This window comes from Ornithodoros turicata, chromosome 3 (assembly GCF_037126465.1).
Source record: "Ornithodoros turicata isolate Travis chromosome 3, ASM3712646v1, whole genome shotgun sequence".
Taxonomy (NCBI): domain Eukaryota; kingdom Metazoa; phylum Arthropoda; class Arachnida; order Ixodida; family Argasidae; genus Ornithodoros; species Ornithodoros turicata.
This window is the reverse complement of record NC_088203.1, coordinates 50,849,692-50,873,637: the sequence shown is the minus strand read 5'-3', so window position 1 is coordinate 50,873,637 and position 23,946 is coordinate 50,849,692. Positions and strand designations below refer to the sequence as shown.

The following is a 23,946-nucleotide window of genomic DNA, read 5'->3' as shown; positions in this document are numbered from 1 at the left end:
CGGAAGCATTCTTTGTTTACATGAACCACACAGACAATCCATAGTTGATGCTTGTCTGCGCCGCATCAGTACGGTCACATTGTTTAGTGTGCCTGAGGTACGAAAATGCATACATATCAGCAAGACAAAGAACTGCAGGTTCCTGGTGCTCTATTAGTAATATTAATATCAAGATAAAATCGTGGTGACACAGATGATCACGAAACATGCGCAGTGGGTCAGCACATATGAGGTTTCCCTCCTGTCCTTCTCGGTTAGCGGAGGGAAGTGTATTTCCAACAGACTGAGAAGAAATTCGTAGTGCGACACCTCTCTTTTCGAATTCGATACACTCGTTGTTGCCAGCATTCTGCCTATGAGCAAGATACTCGTGTACCGCTGTACTGCTCCCCTGCCGCGACGCCCTCTTGAACCTTGCAGCTTTGGTAAATCGTCGCCAGGTGGCCAGGGCTACACGTGACGTACGCGAATACACTCTCGTTGTCATGGTAGAAAAAAAAGAAACAAAAAACAAGGCAACGCTTGCGCAGGAAACTACGCTCATGTTATCTCACACGCCCTCCGCTGCTCCTCCCTTCTTCTTTTTAGGGGGAGAGTGAGGTCAGCCAATGCACCCTCTCTGTACCTGGACTAGGTGCCGAAAGCGGTCTCCCTCCTTGCGACATGCGCACGTTGTTTTCTCGCTCACCGGCAGAATGGAGCGCGAACTCACCACGTTTAGCTAAAAATGCCTTATGTGTTGCTAATAGCTCAGTACGTACGTTCGCAGCAATATGTGAGGCCGTACGGATTCTCCCCGGGAGGGCAGTATGACTGTAGGCCTAGCCAAGGATCTCCAGCAGGGTCTCCAGCATACTTCAAGCATTTCTTATTTACGTTGTCCACTCCCAGTAGTTTAATTATGCTGTATGGCGCAATGCATGTCGGCAGACTGGACAACACTGTGTGGATGATGACCCGTGTTGATCCATCATCTCCACCTATGTTTGTCAACCAGATAACTGCAGCAACGGCAATCGTTATAGTACCTGCAAGTGAAAAGACTGAAGTGAGACGAAAAAAAAAAAGCTCTGTGCCCATACATATTTCCTCTAATTGCATAACGTATCAGTATAGCATTCCAGTGTACAGTCACTGTACATTGCGGGAAAGAAGAGCATCGGACAGTGCTTTCTCAGTTTCTGTCACAAGCAGTGATGTCATATTTCTTTTGTCGCGTTATCTTTATTTATCTGGCATGACGGCATATTTGTTTACAAAGTTACACCCTTTCTTTCCTTTTCCAGAAGCGAAATTGTGGAACTTGCAAATCAGAGGGGCACTCGCATATGGGCACAACATATGTAGAGTGGGCCTTTCGGCAGCAGACAGAACATGGTCTTCAATGACTTTTGCTTCACTTTGCAGATTCTCGCTTGTACAGCGGCGGGCCTCGCCCCCAACCTTCTCGCCATGCAAGACACGTGTACAGAACTGGTTCCTGATGCTCTTACTGGCGTGAATGCTGTGTTCGGGATGTGCCAGATTCTTGATCTTCATGCGGAGTCATCTACTGATTACACAGCATCATACTATCGTCAGTGCTCGTTCTGTACCAGCGACATCTACATCGACATAAAAGACGTATTTGCAGTGCTTCCGCTTCAGTGGGCCTTTCGGCAGCAGACAGAACGTGGTCTTCAATGGGTTTTGCTTCAGTTTGCAGGTAAACATCTACCTTCATTGTAATTTTTTTTCTTCTGATGATCGCAATTTGCTGCTGCTGCTGTCTGGCCCTCGTGTGTTTAAGTCTTGTTGGAGCGACTGTTGACAGTCTTTGTTGATCTGCTTACACTTGCTGGTGATGTTGAATCTAATCCCGGGCCCAAGGGAAACACAGGAGATGATGATGTGCAGGACTTGCTGCGTAGACTGCTGGACGGTCAAAATGAGCTGTCTAAGACTATAAACGATCTGAAGTCGAATCAGGCATCCTTTCACATGAAGTTATATACATCTGATAGCAGAATAAAAACTCTTGAGGACTTTGTAGCCTCCTCTTATAATATTGTGCACCAGGTGACGCAGTGTAATGATAATATGACGCACATTTACGAAAACCTCACGCTCATAGAGAACGAAATTGATGACCTTGAGAATAGACAGCGCCGAAACAACCTGTTAGTATTTGGGTTAACCGAAACTCAGCGAAGCCCATTCTACCTTGCTAGATTCTGTGAACGATTTGTTCAGAAACGGCGTGAACCTGTCAGTGCATAGTATTGAGAGATGCCACAGACCAACACCAGGTAGCGCTCGGCCGGTGATTCTCAAGTTCGCTGACTACCGAGAAAAGATGGCGATCTTGCAAAATTCTCAAAAATTAAAAGGTGGCTCGATTCACGTGAAAGAACATTCTTCCAAACATATTCGAAACGTGAGGAAGAAGTTATGGGATAGCGCAGTGGAAAACAGAGTCAAGGGAGATAGAATGGTGCTAAGGTTCGACCGACTCTTTATGAATCAAGAACGTTATCAATGAGATGTTGTGGCCAATAGTAGAGCACTTGTTCCCTCTAAACGCGTCGCGTCGCCGTTCTCACATAACTGACATTCACGAGATAATGGACTGACCCTTCCGAATGTAAATGTCAGAACCATTCTTCGCAAATGTATAGAAGTGCAACATCTTGTCTATGTTCACGAGCCAGATATTGCGGGTATTGCTGGGTAAAACTATACTGTATTCCGCATGGACAGGCAGACCCGTGGCGGCGGTGTAGCCCTGCTAATAGTAGATGTTTTCCCTATAACTCGCCTACCAGCTCTAGATAAAGTGGAGGCCATTTGGTGCAAAGTGCAATCTGAACATCAGCGTTTTCTTGTCGCCTGTGTTTATCATTCCCCGAATCTTGAACTTGATATTTTTGCTGAACTGAAAGATTATGTGTATCGGAATCACTTGCATCGTTCAAAGCTAATTGTAATGGGTGATTTCAGTCTCCCGTCAATATCGTGGGGACACATTGAAAGTTGGAAATCGTGACACGCGCTTAAGATATTCTTTGATTGATCTTCCAAACATCCTGGGCCTGGTCCAAATAGTCGATTCAGCAGCCCGTCGCAGCATGCGTCGTCGTCCATACTAGACTTGGGCTTTCTTGGTTATGATATCTATATGAAGGGATATTCGTGCATCGTTGAAGGTGTTCCTGATCATAAAGCAGTATTGGTACGTGTGAACATCATGGTGAGCGGTACAAACTCAACTGGTTTCTGCATTAAAGGAACTGTAAAGTGAAATTTTACCCCCCCCCCCCCCCCGCGTTTCTGTGTGCGACCTGGTAGAGTTTACCTGCGTGATACCGCGCACACAGCCTAAGCACTCAAAGCACGTTAATTATCACACAACATAAATATAACTTATTAAAACTTTAACCGAACGGTAGGTTGCGCCCCGCAACAGCTAAAAAAGTAGTGATGGAAGTACTTCCGTCACATGTCACCTAAGTAATCCACGATGAACTTATGACCGGCTACTAATTACCAATAACCACTAATTTTAGAATAAGAATTACTGGGACAATTCTTCAAAATATCAAAGAAACAGTATCCCAAAATACTGTCAGAGCGGTCAGCGCCCTCTGTTTGCTCTCATCCCAACCATATTGCGCGGCGTGCATTGCGTCTGGCGAGGTTTGTGTATGCAAAAAAAGTTCTTTTCCTGGCGAAATTTAGCAGAACTTCACCTGACGGCGATGCCAGGTATCTACAGTAGTGTTCGGGGATACACCAAGTGTGCTCTTTCGAGAAGGGACGTTGTGTACCACAACATTCCAACCGATAGTGCACGAAAACGAAAGTGGTTGCAAACGCTTGGTCAACACATTCGTGATCCACGCCATATTTGCTCAACCCATTTCTCTGACGAGTCGTACGAAATTATAGCAGCAGACGGTCGAAAACTTCTCAAATGGACCGCAGTTCCGACACCAGTGTTTCTCCTTGTGGCGTCTGATGATGCGAACACCAGTGCACACGAGGTATGTACCGATACACAGGAATAAGACATATATGGATATAGTTAATTTCAAATTCAGATTGATTTTTGTGATGCCTACGTTGCATAATGTACCAAACGGAACATCCCGCTTTCATTGGGGAGCCATGAGCTCTCGCAGGAGAATATAAGCATCAGATAAATCGTGCGCTATAGATACTGACCGTATTATTCATTTATATCAACGACACAGGCTTCCATCGTGGCTGACAAGAGAGTGAAAATCGGAAGTAAAAGCATGCAAACGGATGATTTACCGTCGACACCTCTCAACCTTTATCCAGTTATGAATTCAACACTTATTGTCCATACACACTCATGCTCACAGGTGGGTCAAGCTCTTGTTTTGTTTAACATTTGAACTTCTGCGTTCCTTGCAGGAGCATGATATGACAATATCTTCACCACTGGTGGAACCAGCTGTTGAGTCAACAGTTTTGAATGGTACATAAGCCTGCTTATACTAAAAGTGGCGTGCCCTCTGCTTCACCAGACCAGAAGAAGTACTTCAAATTCAGAACTCCACTATTAGAACTGTTAGAGAAATGCAGGACTTATAGTACATTGCACACTTCTCACTGACTGGAACACACTGAAACATTCAAATAATTATTTTACTAAAACACAAGCTTTTGAATAGAGTCTGCCATTCCTTCATCAGTTTCGATACAGACACACTTGGTTGGTACGTATATTCATACTGATGTACATTAGAGAAAGGGGACAAAGAAGGTGGTGAGGAGAAAATACAAAGTTTTGTTAGAAAGGGTTGAGGGTACAAAAAATATACAAAAGAAGGCACACGAGCTTTGCGTACTTGAATTTTCTGTTACAATAATTCTATCTGCAACGATGACGTCAAAGGTAAAAACAACTAGCTTGCAGTTACTTATAGTAAACAATATCAATATGCAATTGCCATGCTTGGAAATGATTATAGGCCATGTAGACCACACGATTTTGTAACAGAGGGTTAAAAAAAGCTTGAGGCTGCGGTCCTGTGTAGGTGCTGAGCTAAACCCGTGGATGCAGCATACTTGTAACCACCTTTACAATTCTGAGGGAAATCCAGAGCTTCTACTTACCATGTGGAGAAGTATGAGCTTACGTATACAAATGAACTGTCGTGCAGGAAACAGTGTATACTAACTCCGAGATAATTGTCTGGGTTTGACCCGGCTCGCTATCAACATCCGTGACAGCCATTAGAGACCATGTTTCGATATAAAGAGCATAGGGAAGACACTTAGTCATGACCGTATTATATTTTCTTGGCAGAGGATGCTTGTGGAAAGGATGCTTGTGGAGTCAATGATAGGGGTGCCTCTGAAGAGAAGCCTCTGTTGAAAACATTGGCATGTCCCCACCTGAGGCCTTCTTATACTGATGAAGTCATGAACTCGTCATGTTTGACAGGCAAGGTGATAACCTATGTTCTCTTAGAGCTTATGGACTGGAACGAGTTTGTAGCAAACACCTGTGCATTGAAAAGAAAAAAAAAGCATGCATGCATTGCGTTACTGGTTGGTAGGTGATAAATCACTTGCAAATTGATATGGATACAGTATGGTGATGTTCTCCTTCCTTGTTTGTGTTTGTTTACTGCTGTCACTCGTATGTTCATTCAAAAATGCAGTGATCAATAAAGCAATATTTACAAGCTTTGGTGTCTGTAGAATGTATTTTACTGTGTAGTGGCTGTCTGGTTACTCCAGAAGGGTATATAGCGGACCTCTACTGTGCATGAAAGGGATACTGTTGTGATCAAGCAGTGTTCACGGCCAAACCAGTCAGTGTACCTCTGTCAAGATGGCAGGCGCACAATGCTGCCCACAAGCACCTGCAAGAAAAGTGAGAGCTTCACCTCAGTGAAAGCGAATAAACATACACATGGTCAGACAGCACCTACTGCATCACACGCCGAAAAGGCAAAAACCTTTGTATGCTTCAGAAGGAAAGTTTTCCCTTATGCCATGTACAGCACATGCTTCGAGGATTTTTCTGCAGTGCTTTCCAAATCGTCCCCAGAGCCACCTGATAAAACTGTTCGCGTACCGGAAGTTCCTGCATGTACCATGGGCAGCGTAAAAGTATGATATGTGACTTTAATGAAAACAAACTGAAGGCACACGCGAATGAACTCACTTGTTCGCTTCGCTGATCCTGTTAAGGGCGTAGTCGTCGCTTTCTCTCACGCAGTAGTAGAACACCTGGAGCACCTCAGTCTCCAGCCACAGTATTTCAAAGTACATATTTCTTGAAATGCAACCGGTGAGTTGCTTCAATAACGTCACATTTCGCGGGAACAAGGGCATTCGACGTCCGTCGTCCGTCGGCATCGGCACGCATTTGCCGCAACGACACCTGAACCGAAGGAGCAATACCATATTTCCGCTGGGAGGCTCTCAACATTTTCATTACTCACGAAGAGCGTTTCCCACGCGGCAACGTGACGGCGATGACGGCAATTCATCCACTGTCGACGATTCTGCGGATGATATTGTGTCATGCTGTGTCTCCGGCGTGCCCTCGTAAGAACAAAAGTTTTGCCCGCGTGACTGCTGGACTATCCCAAGCTGGAGGGCATTCAGGTTTGGAAAAATCGACACCGCACGGCGTGGACCCCAAAACATTTCGGTCATTACGGTTTCGCCACAGACCGGGACGCGGATGAGAAAGGCGAGACCAGCCATAGCCGACACAAGCCAACCCAGTGTTGTTGCTGAAGGAGTACTCAGCTTTGCGCTCGAATGCAATCTTTGAAATTCGATTACTCAAAGAAAACAGGGATTCGAAAAGAAATATTTCGTAACTCAGATGTACTCTTCCTAGGCTTTCATAAAATCATAAGGTTACCCTGGGTTGAAATTCACTTTACAGTTCCTTTAAGGATTACACAAGAGCTGGTGATACCGCGATAATTAACGAGCGAAACTCTCAGCATGGCAACAGATGTTGACTTCCTGTACAGAGCATTTCAGAAATTAGTCAAATACTGCATCTGCCGATTTGTTCCAGTAAAATGTATATAAAAAAGAACTCTGTACGCCCATGGATCACCCGTAAAATTTTACAAATTCGACGTCGCATAGGAAGGTTAAGGAGCGCTCGTTGTCGCCACCCATCTCAGTATTTGCATACATTGTACAGTAGCTTGAAGGACGAGCTTAAATCTACAATATATTCAGCAAATAATAATAATAATTGGGGGTCTACGTCGCGAGACAACTGAGTATTCAGCAAAGCTTTTGTACTATAATGTGTCTCTTTCTGATTTACTGAGGTCCAATCCTAGACGATTTCGGAATACAATTCTTCCTCAAAAATCGCCTTCCCTTGTAATCGATGGTGTACCTTGTTCAGATGCTACTGAAGTGGCTACCCATTTCCATGCGTATTTTTCCTCTGTATTTCTCCACAGCAACGATTGTGAGTGCCATTTTGTCGCGGGAGATAACGCACTCATGTTGCAAGGTAATGTCTTTACTTCTGCTGGTACCTTTAACCAATTGCTGAAATTGGATAGTAAGAATAGTTGTGGTCCTGATGTAGTCACCAATACGTTCCTATCTCGCTATGCTGAATGGATGTCCAAATATCTGGAAATTATTTTTAACAAATCAGTCCTGTAAAGTTCCCGATGTCTGGAAAAAGGCAATTGTAATTCCTGTCTTAAAGCACGGTGACAAACAGCTGGTGTCAAACTATTCGCCGCGAGATCGACCTATATGGGGCGACACTGTCACCATTCTAGTGTGGATAACACGTGGACCGATATTCGGAGTTGATGGTTCTTTTCCGTAATTCTTGTGTATATTCACTTGTGCCGCGATGGTACGACACTGTTCGGTTCCCCAGTGCTCCACCTACTGCACTGAACGCGGAGTAAACGTGTAAAAGCAGACGACGCATCCACACTGTTGTAGTTCGCCGTTCTCCACAGCGCGCCGACGCCGTTTGATCTCGGAGCGAATCGGCCAGTTTCGCTGACTGCCACAACCTGTAAACTTTTCGAACACGTACGTTGCAGTCATATTAATAGCTTCTTGGAGGAACACTCTATCCTAGCTCAGTGTCAGCGCTGCTTCCGCCGTGGTTACTCTACTGTTACCCAACTCATTGAATTTGTACACAATTTGGCGTCTGGTATTAGTCCGAATTTTCAAACTGATGTTACTTATACTGATTTCCGTAAAGCTTTTGATAGGGTGTGTCATCTAAAGCTTGTCACCAAATTGAAGTACATGCTCAGAAACAATAACGTTGTTAGTTGGATTGAAAGTTATGTCACTGACCGAACACAACGTGTCACATTTAACAATTGTTTGTCTTCTGAGACTCATGTACTCTCAGGTGTTTCACAAGGGGCAGTGTTGGGACCATTGTTGTTCTCGCTGTTCACTAACGCATAGTGGAGGAAGTGCCAGTTAAGATTGGGCTTTATGCCAACGACTGCGTTGTATACACTGAGGTCAAAAGTGCAGTTGATCAATTGGTTCTTCAGGAGTCGATGCATATGATTTTAAACTGGTGTCAGACTTGGGGCATGGATATTAGCAATGATAAATGCGCTCATATGACATTTACACAACGCCGCATCCCACTAGTATTTCAATACAAAGTGGGAGAAACTCCAATAATACAAGTCGATTACTATAAGTATCTGGGAGTAGTCTTCAATACTAAGCTCACATGGTCAGACCATATTGATACAATTACCTCCAGGGCTCTGGGAAAGCTAGGCTACTTAAAAAGGACATTAAATGCGTCCACCGTAGAGACTAAACTGCTCGCATACAAGACGCTAATACGGCTCATTCTAGAATATGGTGCAGAAGTTTGGGACCCCTTCAGTAAATCGCATAAGCTGGAGCCTGTCCGTTTTATATTGTCCAAATATGACTTTTTTTTCTCCTGGTTCTACCCTGTCCGACCTGGACCTGAAAACACTTCAGGTTAGGCGGCGAGCTCTTCTTTTAAAAACATTTCATGCGGTTGTGAATGGTAATGTGAATATCCCTTCTGCATCCCTTATTACTTTCTCTGGCACTGCCTCACTAAGGTCATCCCACAAACTAAATATTGTACCTCTTTCGTGTAGAGCTGACTGTTACAAGTATAGTTTTTCCCACGTTGCATTACTGGGTGGAATTCCATTGATGGCTGTGTTAGAGAGATGTCACCTTCTCAGGTTTGTTGACTCTGCTATAGCATCGAACTGAGGCTGCAGTATGCGTAAATAAATAAATAAATATGTGTTCACGAAACCTTGTCAATAAATGCATTATGATAAAAGAGCGATGATGAGGAATAAGTTACAACTACGACCAGCTCTATAATACACGACCATAACACTCGCACCTAGCCCCAGCGCCGCTGATTTAGTTTCGCAAACAGGCCGCCGCACGTTTGTGGCGCTGAATACGGGCCCCTCGACAGACGACACATGCCATGCGGATACCGCCGCCGCCGTTATTCGCATTTGGTTTTGGCTGCTTTTCACACGTGGCCGCCAGTGTTTAGCTTCAGTGCGTGCTTTGTCAGACGTGAGACGTGATGGTGTACTGCCCCGTCCCGCTTTGCTAGCCGAAGAAGCAGTGTCGGACCCAAGTATTTCCTTCCACGAGTTCCCCTTCAAGCAGCCATCCGCTGCTTTTTGGCATATCCCTTCAAGCTATGTATGCTGTTCCACATTCTCAATAAAGAAAGAAATGCTGCCTTACCGGAGAAATGGCTGTAAATATATCGTGGGGTCCACACCTAGGTACAGCATTGCGATTGTTTCATGTTTCATATACGGTGTAGTTTACGGATGGCAGTGTGTACCACGAATAGTTTTATCTTTATTGCTGCGTACCTTTTAAGCATCTCTCTCTGAAAGAACTAATGAACCATGCCCTCCGACAGCCTACTTTACAGCGTGTTCTCGGCATTTCAAGGCCAAAGAATTTAGCATCGGCGCAAAGCGCAGGATTCTCAGACGTCGCACCGTAGCTACGGTACCTACGCTGTTTGAAGAATACCCCCAAAGCAAGCAAGCTACAATGACGACTCTGCGACGTCGTCTCACCAGGCATCCAGTGGAAGCTTTGAGTAAGAGAGGTTGCCTTCTTCAGGCAAGCAGGGTGCACCATCTTCTCCTGACGTTGCCCGGTCAACATCGTCTCTGGGAGGTGACGATATACTGACGACGTTGGTGATCACGAAGTTTACGCCACCTTCCATCTCCCACGAGTGCAAAAAGTAAAAATAAAAAGGGACCAATCAGTAGGAAAACAAAACAAGCAACTGCTGATTCAAAACTGAAGTGCTTGCTTATACAACAGATTCTTTTGGACGTCGTAACTGGTGTCAGTCATTTCTTTGCTAGGAACACACAGTTTCTTCTTCGTTCGCACTCTCCGATTCTCTGTAACTGGCCTGTATGTTAACACGGAATGTCTCTCACGCGAAACTCCACCTCCAACAATCTGGCCCAACACAGAAGGCGAGTTTTACAGTTTTACGTGCCACCTTAGGCTTCAGAGCCTATTTCTGAGTATTTAGTTTCACAACTCTTTGCTCTACATGCAGAGAGAACCTGCCACAATGCACAAACATGTGCGCACGAAGAATTAACCACGAGGACCACTCATATTCCACACAGCTGAGCTACAATAGGCGCTCTTCTGAGTACGGCAAGTGGCGCCCCTGCGGGCGTTCCGCACGCAGATACCTCACTTCCGCTCCTCAGGCCGCAGACGGAAGTCCCATAGGCGAACGGGTGAGTGTTATGGTCGTGTATTATAGACATGGTCGTGGTTACAATATACGACCTCATAGAAATCACGAATCACATAACTTATTTTGTTTCTGACCAAAACCTCTGACCCAGAGGATTCTGATTTGCAGGGAAATTCTCTCTGTTCGGATGTCTTTGAACGGATCAAGAACTATAGGTAGCCCTTTCGCCCTCGAGAACACGTGACCTTTCCCCTAGCATCCTTACTTAGCGATACCAGAGCGGGACGAGTTTCGCGGTGCCGAGTTTCTATGCGTCCAACTTTGAACAGGGTAATTTGCTAATCAGTCAACCCTCCAGAGCTTCTCAAAAGTCGTGCTATCCGCTTCACCTTTCCTGCACGTCAAGCATACCCATATCCGCACTTGGCTCACCCCATGCGCAGCATTTATGCGGATATGCAGCACATGTAAATGATATACGTAATGCGGCTATTTGTATCAGTCATGGGGAGATTCGTTCTAAATGACTTTGCGTGCAGTTTTCAAACAATTCAAATATATTCGGTTTGAAGGAAAAGCTCCTGGTACTCGAATTTCGGATATAGATTTCCATATTCTGTTCGAAGTTGGAACTGAATACGCAGCTAATCATCTTGCGTATTTGAAGAAAACCCTTAGATCGTCAGGTGATGTCCCCCAAGATATGCGGTTGTCCAACATGGCCATGTGAAAAAGGCGTAAACTACTGTCTGAGTAGTGGCCGTTGGCGCATTGTCCTCTGTGTGTGTCAGTCTACTGGTTAGGAGTGTACTTACCCCCAAGAGTGAAGAAGATCGTGAGTATGGCGAAAGCTTTGCCTTCCGTGTCATATAGAAAAGAAGCCAGGTAGCTTATAGAGATGGTCGTGCAGGCGATTGGGACCAGCAGAATCAGTGCGGCAACTGAATAGGAAAAAAACAGAACTCATCTCTTTCAGCAATGAAGATAACAGAACGGATGGGTGACTTTACGTCGTGACACAACCACGACCATGAGCGACGCCACAAGAGTATGTCTGCATTTTGTTTTTCCTACTTGAGGGTTCTTTAACGTTCGGCATAATCTCAGCACACAGCACACATTTAACGTCCCACAGGGAAGATGGCGCATCCAAGCAAGTTGTACCAGGCCCCCATAGCTCACCGCATTCGTGGCAGTAGAAAAATAGTTCTACGTCATAATCATGTGGTATTACTTCATTAGACATCATGACGGATGCCCACTGGCCGAAGGAGGACGCGCGCTCCGGGATTGGTTGACAAAGATTCGAAATAGCTGACAGCTCATTCTTTCGCGGGCAGTCGGCCAGGCGGGCACCTGCAAGCAGGCTTGCAGCGTCTCCGCGTCTCGCCGATGTCGGTTGACCACAACTAGCAAAGAGCAGAGAGATGACGCCTGAGGAACATTCTCGAGCGCTGTCGCATTTTCAAATACATTGACTAAGAAGACAGGATTCGGAATGACACAAGTATTTCCTGCGACTGTATAACCTTCAGTGCACCGCCAATATGAAAAGAAGATGCTCATTTATGAAATCGCACGCACTGGTGGGCCTCGCTCACTTCCACAAGTAGACTGTGTATGTGTTTTGTAAGTTCGAACTTGGTTTGGTTGAAACGAAACGTCCTGTACGCACAGCGAATATATGAGTCAAACTTTTGAATCAATACGTTCATCAATAAACGTGTATTTCGCCTGCCAAAAATGTCTTAGTTGTTTTGGAATTACGGGCGCCAGGGATGAAAAGGAGTAGAAGTCCACGGTAGCCAGGACGGGCCGGAAGGCCAGCCAAACGGAGAGGCTGCTGATTGGCTGCCTGCTAGGCATCATGACGCATTTTCATTGGTCGAATGTCCAATGTTGCCTGAATTATCTCAAACTATGGGCTCTATGGGGATCTGTTGACGCCTGGTTGTACCTTGCAACAAAGTTGATGGCGTCCTTGACCGGGACCGAACACGCTACGGACTGATCTACCAAGAGCGGCGGTACGCAAGCCCTCTATCAAAAACAGTAGAAAGGTAGAACATCCAACGAACCGGTCATACAATGTTAATGGAAGAGCTCAGTGACGGGAGCTGACCACATTTCTAACAAGGGCTGTCCTAGCTAGGTTTTGCAACCCCGACCGTTTTCAGAATCCTGGGTTTTCGGGATTTCTAAATGTGGATCCCGAAAGCTCGTCGGGATTTTCTTCCAGCTATTTCCAGGATGCCGTATGGAAAGGTATCCACCTGCACATCCATCATACTATAATAAATTGAGAGATAGTGCGCGTTTGTTCTCCTTTGCGCAAAACCTTCAAGTGGAAGAAAACCCAGACATACACGGGGGCACACACAAAAGAAAGAAAAAAGAAACACTGCTCGCTGGGCAAAAGTTTCGCCACGTATTATATTTAGCTTTCGCAGTGTGCAGGAATGCCGACCTTGCGTTGGAATGCGTCTCTTCTCGTCCACTATGGCTGCACCACATAGTATTTCCCGCGGTTAGGCATGCGGTGCAGGAGAATACGCGACGTTAGCACGTATACATATTAAAGCGGCTGCGAAAAGCAATGACGTTTTTCTCATCTTCCGCCGGAGTGTTCTGGGGACTGGTGTGTTCTGCTCTTCTCCCCTTTTACTCGACCACGTTGTGTTCTGGTCAGGAGCATCCCAATCTAGTTTTCGCAAAAGGCAGCCCCAGCCTTTTCTTTTCACTTTCATACATACGCATTTATGGAGATTAGAAGAACAAAATACGGATATTCTGCAGAGAGAAAGATAGATAATCTGCAATACTTTGTGTGGCGTTATGGATCAGGAGACTGACGATTTCGTTGGAGTTTTATTGCAAGTTGAGGGCTGTTCTTGGCTATAGCTTGCGAGGTTCGCATAAGTCAGCAGGTAACATCTTTCTGATCTGTCGTGAACGGTGAAGTTGGCTCGATTTCGGATTGCAAATGATATTTTTAGGGGACGGCCAATTGAAATCAACAGTCTGCAAGACGTCGTTCTTTCATTTTCACTTGTGTGACGGAATTTCCGCTGTCCAGGATGACAAAATTATCTTATTTTATTGTCGCGACATCCCGTGATTTCGGGATCCCGAGATCCGGGAATCCGAACTCTGCCCTTGGAGAAGAAGAGTATTTGTTAGAATAGCGTCAGCTGTCGCCCTGATGCATTTCTTCTAATGCGTCACGATAGCTAGAATCATCGTCCTTGCAAGGAGCTCACGTTACTTCATACACAATGCGCATAATCTCAAAACAAAGAAAAAGAAATTGAGGAGTCTGCACTAATCCTTTAAAGCTTCGGCCACGGGTATCCACTGGACTATCACGCGTAGTTTACCTACCTTTACATACCAGCGAAGTTATCTGTCATACTGACCTTTCGTACTTGTGGAAGTGTCGTTGTGAAAACTAAAAATAATGCAGATGATAATCCAGGTCACAACAAAAGTTACGGCATCGAAGAAGAGATTGGAGAACCAAAAGACAACGCTGGACATTCCGCTCATCAGTTGAAGCGCCTTGCAATTGCTGGTACGTTCCATGATGGCAAAAAGGACCGTCACAGCCACAGTGAATGACATAATCAATGGAAACCCCACAGCGCGAAGAACGTTCAGTAATATAGAGGATACAAAGTCTTCGAGACCCCCTTGGAGTTGCCCGCGAGCGGTCCTATTCACTCCGTACACGGTTGAGTCAATGACGAGTGTTGCCGTTATTCGAGCCGTGTCCTGACCAGACACCGACCGTAGAACTGCCGTATTTGCAAGAAGCTGCGTGAGAACTTGACTGGCCCCGTAAAAAGGGTTCCACCACGCCACAATCCTGGAACAGACATTAAAAGAGGACACTGTGTATTTCACAATCCTAACTACGCAGATACATGAATGATAAACACACACACATACGGATAAAACAAATTAAGAAAAATATTAGTCTCACTGCCCAGCAAACCATTTACAGCCCATACATACACGTACATCCCAGGTACATCCTGGCGATATCGCAAATTGGACCACATTTGAAAAACGTCTTGAGGATACCCCAGAAATCCTGAGGATTTCTCAAGACTCCTGAGGAGTCCTGAGATTGTCTGAAGTTACCTCAGAACTGCCTGTGGTTCTTCTTCATCTCGGGATTTTATGATTGCACCTGATAGCACATCATCGTGTCCGGACACCCAGACTTCACACTGAGCTGCCGTATGACAGCTTTAGATATCTTTCAGAGGTGAGAAACAGTTCCGGAGGCCATTACGTGTGTCATTTTATTGCTATTCGTTAGGGAGGTGAAATAGAATCATACATTTCATTTAGAGTTTAGAGTTATTCAAAGTCAGTCTAGTTAGAGTCATTCAAAAGGAGAGGTGCGCGCAATCTGCACAGTGCAGTGTCTGTTTCTTTTCCTGGCTCGCTTATGTCTTTGTAGAGGAACACTATATCCTCTAGATTCCGATGGGACATTCCATCACCTTTACTGTGGAACTCCAGTGGAGACCAGTACTACTATAGTCAGGAAAAATTTCCAGTCGGTGCACAACGTTGCGCTTTTACGGGATTCCATTATCGGCCAATCATTTTCATTGCCATTTCTGTTTTCCATTTACTGAAAATTATTTACTTCATTTTTTACACACCGGCATGTACACAACTAAACTGTCCAAACCTTGGGAGCATGCCCGTAATATCGCCCATTCCTTGAATTGAGATAAGCCACTACTCTTAGGTAAGGAGAACCACTGGGGTGTTAGTAAACAGTTGGAATCCTGATGTATATAAAAAAAAAAAAAGATGACGCTATCAACAAACATTCGTTCGTTATGTATGTTTGTATGTTACTCTTATAAAGACATGAGCAGGCACCAGTGCGTCATTTTGATGATGGAATATGGCTGGATGTATTCTGAAACGTAATTTCTACACTATTTTTACTTGTTGTGTTTGCTGATCTGTAACAAACTAGTCAGACTAGTAAACGCCAAAATTAACAAACTTCCAGAAAATAGTATTGGTTACCACCCTTGTAATACAAGTAGATGTCAAATTTGTAAATCAATGTAAGCCGCTAAATCTGCAGAAAGTACCAATTCTAATTATCCGGTCAACCTTAATGGCGATTTTAACTGTAATTCTTCCAGTGTTGTCTATCTTCTTCAATGCCATGAATGCAGCGCCCAATATATCGGACAGAGAGCTACGTCATATAGAACGCCACTCAATATCCACAAATCGTACGTCGCGAAAAAACCCAATCTGCCAGTGTCACGCCATTTCAGTAATCTAGGACACTCAATCACCAATATTCTATTTTCATCCTACAGTCAGGCTCTCCTTCCCAGTGGTTCAGGGAACAGCGCGAATCTTATCTCATTCATAAATTCCAGTATCAGATAAACGAAGATTCAGGAATCCTTTCGACTATTCGTCACCTCCATGTAAACATGCCGCACTACGAAACCTTGACGAGCAGTCACTCCAAACTCTCCTTCATGTTTATAATACGTCTTGGCGACAGGGACCACCGTACCATCTACGTGGAAGGAGGCATTAGTTGTTCCCATTCTGAAACCAGGCAAACCCCCGACTGTCCTATCATCCTTTCGCCCTGTGAGCCTGACAAGCTGTATGGGAAAACTGATGGAGAGAATGGTTTTGCATCGCCTCGACTGGTGTCTCGAAAAACAAGGTGCGTTCCCCTCAAGAAATGGCTGGATTTCGTCGCCACCGAAGCTCCATGGATCCAACTCTCAACCTAGTTTCTACAGTCCCACATGCTCGTGCTTATCGGCGGATCGTTGTATCGGTCTTTCTGGACATTAAGCGCGCGTATGATACCGTCTCGCACATCTGTGTGCTCCACGGGTTGTGGTTTCTTGCGTATCTGGTCGCTTCTTCAGCTGGCTCCACGATTTAATTACGGACCGAACTGTCGCTGTCCGCACATCCCACGGCCAAAGCCCCTTAGCACCCTATTCATCAAGACGCACCCCAAGGAAACATTCTCAGTCATATACTTTTCAACGTGGTAATGGCAGGACTAAAATCGATAGTTCCTCGCAAGGTATATCATTCTCCGCGCATGCTGATGACGTTGCCCTTTGGACAGTAGGCAAGTCACGACCAGCGATTCAGCGCCGTTTGCAACAAGCCTTAAACAATGTCCATCTGTACCATACGCGACTTGGAATGGACCTTTCGCTCGAAAAGTGCGTCGAGCTCCCTTTCACTCACAAGGCTATGAGTAATTTCTCTCTTTGGGTGGGTGCAAAGAAGCTCCAGCCTGTGTGTTCCCGTCGCGTCCTTGGTGTGGTCCTGGACTCGAACCTGTGCTGGGCTCGCCACATTAAGCACCTCGAAACCAAAGTGCAATTCAACATCTTTCTGGCTTAGGCTGGGGCTGTGATCAACGCTCCCTTCTAGCCGTTCACGCGGCTTGTGCTTTACGCGGCTTGAGCGACTTACGGCGCTGTACGCCGCTTGAGCGACTGTGCTTTACAGCCTTCCAGTCTTGCACAGGGTTTCTGCAACATCGTTAAATACCCTTCGGACCCTGTTCACCCGAAGCCTTCGTCGCTGCCTTGGAGTTCCAAGAATGACTGAAACACGGCAAGTCCTAGCTGAAGCTGGTGAACTCCCGGTGGAGGTCCTCCGTGAGCGGGAAACGGCTCGACACTTCCTACGTTTGCGTGCGCACTTTCCCTGTCATCCACTCCTCAGGAAAATTCGATACCATCCTGAAAGTGATTTCCATCGCGTAGCGCAGAGGACACGCCATGCTCTTACTGGCTTCGCACCTGAGGACGTCACACCGCCGAACGCCCCCTGGTCTCTGCCTGTGCCACCCGCCTTCGCATGTCTTCCTGACCTCCTGGACCACAGAGATCAGGTTCCCCCTCAGGTCCTTCGATCCCATTTTTATGCTCTTGTAGACGCGAAGTTTCCTACCTCTGCCGCCGCATACACCGATGGCGCATCTTGAAATGGCAAGTCCGCGTCGGCATTCGTCATCCCATCCGAAGACGTAGTTGAAGGACGTCGCCTTTGGCATCCACAGCTGCGGAACTCTATGCCATATTTTTCTTTCTGCTGCACATCGTTCACTTTACCCCACGGAATTGGGTGGTCTTCACTGACTCAACATTTGCGCTGCAAGCAATTGAAAATTGTGGCATACGAGGCTCCTCTGCACCGCTGGTTATGGATGTGTTAATGGCTTACAAACCTATCTACCAAGCAGGTCACAGGCTCGTTCTCCAACGGGTTCCAGCCCACTCCGGTGTCGAAGGCAATAAATAGGCTGAGAGCGCCGCCGTAGCAGCTCTCTCGTCTCGAGGCCGAACGCGTATTGCACTGCTGAGAGGAGATCGTCGGTTCGTACTTCGACGCCTCGTGGCTCCTCTGGCTACCCGCCAAAGGACCGCTGACATTCTACCCCCCGCCATGCTGAGCAGAGTTGATCCAGCGCTCGCTTAACTCATGCCTGCACATATCTCTCGTCAAGATGCTGCATTAGTTTATCGAATGCGCCTCGACGTGGCCTTCACAGCACAGTGGTGCTACCGCATGAGACAAGTTGCCTCTCCTCACTGCAGTCACTGCGGTGCTGTTGAAGATCTACAACACATCCTTCTCCATTGCCCACACTACCCACCTTCCCGAACCGTGCTCTCCGCATCCCTCAACGAGCTAGACTCCCGCCCCCTCTCTCTCACACAAAATTGCTTGGTCCCTGGCCACATCGAGCACACCAACGCTCTGCCCTCAAGGCTCTCTTCGCCTTTTTGGACACCACAGGACTTCGATCCTAATTCTGAAGGGACTCATTGTTTCATTCCCCGCATCACCACCAGTAATGGGGTAGAGCAGAGAGTCGAACCTGAACCGAAAACCGTTATTAACCGTTATTTTTGGCCGAACCGGAACTGAACCGAACCGAAAGAGTCGACGCCATCTTGGAGCTGAACCGGAACTAAACCGGTAAAAAAATACCGGTTTCCGGTTCAAATAACGGTTCACACGGAATTAAGTGCGAAAGTTTGGATGTTGTGCATGAACGCAAAAACTATATTTCGTATTTTTTCTCCATTTATTAGCTTCGTAGACATCGTTTTTCTTGCCGAAAAAGTCGTGCCCTGCAACAATGATTTAGATCTTCTCGAGTCACGAAATAGCAGCAGATAGTAACTGAAAACTGCCAGGAGTACTAACGTCTAAGACATACACATAAATATATATAAGAATTAAAGGTCAACAGGACATTAGGGACAGTTTTGGGTAGTAGTCATTAAGTGAGATATTATAATAATATACTGGTCAGAGTCAGCTATACACAGGGTGTCCTGGCGCTGCATTTCAAGATCACTCCGTTGCAACAAAAACCTGTCAGTTTTTCTTTGACAGCGCTATGTCTTCGGGCGAGATCATCTCTACCGTTATCGCAAGTATCCTGTATATAAATACCAATACGCGGACCAACCGACGTATATGTCGTCGGCTGTGCGACCTTCGGTCTTTCAAATATTCTCCCCTTCGTTTTTTCTTTTTCTTCTTCTGTTCTCTTGCACGTAATGCATTGCGAAAGCAAACTACCTGAGCTCAGCTCTAGCACGTATTCGTGTATACAACACTGAAGCATAATTCCCAACGTGTGCGCGTGTGAACTTACATAAGCCCCTTATACGCTAGCCACACTTAATGAAACGGAATGGCGGTAAGTTCACCTCCTCACCAACTATAATCTTGTGTGGCGTCGTTCTCTCCTGGGGCGCGTTCCCGGACACTGCGCGAGCTCGCGACTTCGCGCTGACCACGCCCATCGTTGCCGCCACGCAGGAGGACAACGAAAGTGCGGGAACACTACCGTTGCGCTATCGTTGCGCGATCCGCCACGAGGTGACGGCACTCTCGGCTACAGGCCTGCTGCGAACGCACTTAGTAGCAGAAATGAAGTTGAAATAATATGTAAACTGGACAGATAATTTTGGTTACATAAACAATTACATTGTAAGTACGACTCCAAACAGCATTCCTTTCAACTGTTTGATTTCTGGTTCAAATCAACCAATGAGAAACTACGTGCCGTCGTCTGCTGAAAAAGCGGTTGAGACTTGGGGGTCAAACTTGGACGCGCGCATCACTGTAAAAGTTTGGTGAGTATGAAAGTTCTTCAGATATCATTCCGTATGCTATAACTTAGTCGCGTACTACCTCTTGCAACATCGTAACACAAGAAAACTGAGTGTGAACCATATTTATGTAGTTCCTCGCTGCATTTCGGTTTTTGCTTCGATATTTTGCATGACTGCTCACACTGTCTGCAAGGCGTCGTGCATAAAATGTTGCTTGCTATCTATGGAATTGTATCAGCTTCATCAACTTTCACCTGTGTAGTGGTGAAATTACGTTTCTCTGTGTACCTGTCGCCGGACGTTAAGCCACTTGTAATATGTTTTGATGTAGACGGAGGGTGTAAGTAATGCTATGTTAGCACAGTTGAAAGCTCAGGTGGTTGAGCACAGTTGAGCAGTGGTTGAGAGTTTTGAAACTTGCAGCCATGTACAATGAAACAAACAAAAACATTTCTTACGCTCCAGTTCCACGTTTTTGGGCCTTGCAATACACGTTTCGAGACGTTCAGCTGAAGCTTGTGGTGCAGTGCACTGTTGAAGCACTTGAAAGACCGAACACTAGCACCCGTTAATGATAAAGCATGCCAGCGACCTAGAACAACTATTCTTTCGAATTTAGAAAAGAACAAAATGTCTAGCACATCCAATAAAAAGAAAATGCAAAAGTAAAAGATGGACCACTCATAGGACCTCCCTGCACAAAAAGGCTTGAGATGGACAAAATATGGCCATAATTTTTGTCCAACTTAGCAGGTGAAACTAGCTCAGTCCTGCTTTAGTGTACTTTCAATTAGAAATCTGGTGGTTGTCAAGAAGTGACAGTTGGTGTGCATCTTATTTTATTTCTTTTTGTCACATTACAGATATGGCGAGCGAAACCCAAAAGCTGCTGCTGTTGTCACTGCTCGAGGAGGCGCCCGAACTGTGTAGTAACAGGAGATTCCTCGAGTGTGTGACGGCAGCACAGTGCAGAGCGAAGTGGGACAGAATTGCTGCCACCCTGAACGCTGTTGGAACATACAACAAAGACGGCAAGGGGTGGCAGCAATTTTGGAAGCACTGGCGCCACAGCGTGCAGAGCCGTGCCAGAGAATTGTCACGAAGACTGCAGGCCACAAGGGGAGGAAGCGGCAACGTTGTCGCTAACATGGGGCCGGCCCCAGTGGACACCTCATTGCGCCTGTCTGGGCTCGCCCGGCGTGTCATGGCCGTTGTGGGCTGGGACACTACGGTCGGCGTACCAGGAGCGGTGGAGATGTCCATCGAGATTGGCCGCATGGAAGTGACGTTGCCCGTCTCAGTCGTAAGTAATATACAGCGGTCCTAGCCAAACACGAATATGAAACAAGTGGAAAAGATAAAGCATGAGTGAATGCTGCACACCTCACAATGTTTATATCAATTGCACGTTTTCAGAACGAGACAGATCCGGTTCCCTCCACCTCGGCCGGTCTTCGTGGAACCGAGGTGTCGGGAAGCAGAAGGTAAGGAGGTTTACCAAATAAGTGACAAATGAGCAAAAGGAAATACAAAAAGCTACATGCAAGGACACACATAAGGGACAGTGATAGACAACAGAGCTAGGATTTATTTACTTTGAGGGTCATGGCTTTTTCACTTAGCAGTACATTTCTGTTGTCACAAACATGCATACACTTTCTTGGGTAATACTAGGGCGACACTGCTGCACAATACTAAAAATGTAAGGAAGTTATTGTTGGCAGTTCTTGCCCGGTTAATATGGACACCTTTGTTCCCGACAAAAAATTGTTTATAAAGGGAATGGTCCCTATTATTATGTGCTAAGGAAATTACAGGAAACAATGGAACATTTCAAGATTGACATTACGGATAAAGCAAGTCTGTTATGGTACAGTCTTTTTCTCTCGGAATCCTTATGACAAAAGGAACCACTGTGAATGAAAAGCCATAGCTTTTCGTTTGTACAAGACAACACTTGGACTGTCCTACTTTAAGAAGTTCTCGTGATGAATGTGGGGAGAGACTTGCTACCCTCCATGCAGATATCGTCCATAATAATTACAGAAACACATTAACTACGTGGGGTTTGTATCCTGATCTACTCTACATTGTTGGAACAGCAAGTTAAGGAGTTATCAATGCACTAAAAATGCTTAAACCTCAGTAACGTCTTCCATAATTCGGGATATCCATATTAACAAGGCTCAGATGCACTACAATGCCCCTATAGTGGAAGGATGAAAAATTAACAAGGTTTCTGCATAGTAACACTATATATTGTTTACAGCTGCTCTCTCCTGTGAACGTCTGAGGTGAGTCATCTGTTCTGTACGTCTGAAACACTGTCTGATAAGTTGGCTTCTCAGTTGTGATGCACAGTTTCTCACAAACAAAGGGTCAGGTTTAACGTCTTCTATTCTCTCCTCCTCAGTCTCTCCGGTGGCACCGCCTTCCACCTGTTCCTCCCTTGGCTCATCACCCTCACCAGCATCATCCAGAGCTACAAGAGTGCACACAGCCATTTTATGGAGGACGGCAGAGGCATTGATTATCTTGCAACACTGGTCAGCAGCGAAATGCAGTGTGCGGTACCTCTGTAGGCACCTGAATCTCGTCTCAGTACCCCAAAGTAGTGCTCAATGCACACATGGGTCCTGCTGTGTGCAGTGTTGTAGCTTTGTTCTTAACGTGCTGAGTGTGAACGGACAGGTGCCATGAGCCAGGGCTGGAGCGGGTAGCTTGTTATTACCTGTAAATAGTTTTACACTTCAACTAGTTATCCAAAAATTGTAAATCAAGACTGATTGCCTGTGCACTAAATGTGTTATACATTGAATTGTAAATAAATATAAACAATGTGTTCAATAAAAATGAATCATATGTCAGCACTGGTGCAGCCATAATATTACTGGGTACACTATGCCTGTCAGTTACGCAGAAATCTTTTTGCGTATTTGAAGTACATAAATTTTATTATGCAAAACTGCATTGTTGTGCACACTCAAAAAATAAATAGCACACAAACATCTCATACCTACAGGTCAATCTCCATCTTCGAATATAGTGCCAGCTGCTTGATGCAGATTGCAGGCTGTCCATTAAGGAGCACTGTGCCACGATCCAGGGAACCTTGTGTTCATGAAGAGAACCTGACTTTAGGCATCACAGATCTGAAAGGAGGAGGAATAGTGTGGTTCATTGTGCTGGCATTCTTGTTGATATACAAAAGCTAGCATGCTGGACATCACACATCGGCATATATATGCACATCAAGACATTGATGGAGAGGCAGCCTTTATGGCAATAACAATTACAATCAACAAACCGCTGATGAAAGAGGCTCTGATGCGACCAGTGTACCACCAATAGCTTCCTCAATTATGACACAAAATTAGATACTGTAGTGGGAGACAGCACCCGTTCTTTGTTAATAAGATCAACCAATACGTAACCACACATACCTTAGCAGCAAAGTACGTTTACTACTCGGAGTTAGCGACCTGAAGCATATACTTACCTACATAAACGTACCTTGCACCTAGTTGATGGTGCATTTATAATTGATGACCTGCATAATAGTATCAATAGGAATAATAGTCTAAGATTCTGAATACTATTGCACGCTGAATACAAAGCACGAGTAGATCGTTCTTCATAGCAAACACACACACGCACACATTCAAACTCTACACACACATATATAATGGTAACATACCGACACAGCCTGTGAAACTGCTAACTCGTGGAAGCTATGACAGAACCCTCCGTTCCACGGTCAGTGTCGTACGATGCGACTGCCGGGCTGAAATGCATTATTTAATTACAAAACAATGACCGCTCATCATGCAAAGTTTCAGATTATCGCAAGTGTACTTACTGCGTTGCACATCCTCCCGAAAAGCTTCATATACTTCCCGGACAGCCTCATTTGATAGCGACTAATTCATCATCCGACAATGTGGAGAAAGCATCGCTGCTAATGCGGAATCTGCGCACCGGCTCTTCCTTTGCAGCACTTTGTTCTTCCGAAATGAA

At 45.6% G+C, this 23,946-nt stretch overlaps 1 protein-coding gene across 1 annotated transcript in view; it reads right to left on the bottom strand.

Moving 5' to 3' along the window:
• Positions 1-750: 750 nt before the first annotated feature.
• The window catches only part of LOC135389445 (uncharacterized), a 475,452-nt gene continuing 452,256 nt past the window's right edge, over positions 751-23,946 (bottom strand). The window contains exons 26-28 of the mRNA XM_064619493.1: positions 14,179-14,627; positions 11,578-11,703; positions 751-1,028 (exon numbers count right to left, since the gene is read on the bottom strand). Coding sequence (XP_064475563.1) covers positions 751-1,028; positions 11,578-11,703; positions 14,179-14,627 — 853 coding nt within the window. The remainder of the gene's footprint in view (positions 1,029-11,577; positions 11,704-14,178; positions 14,628-23,946) is intronic.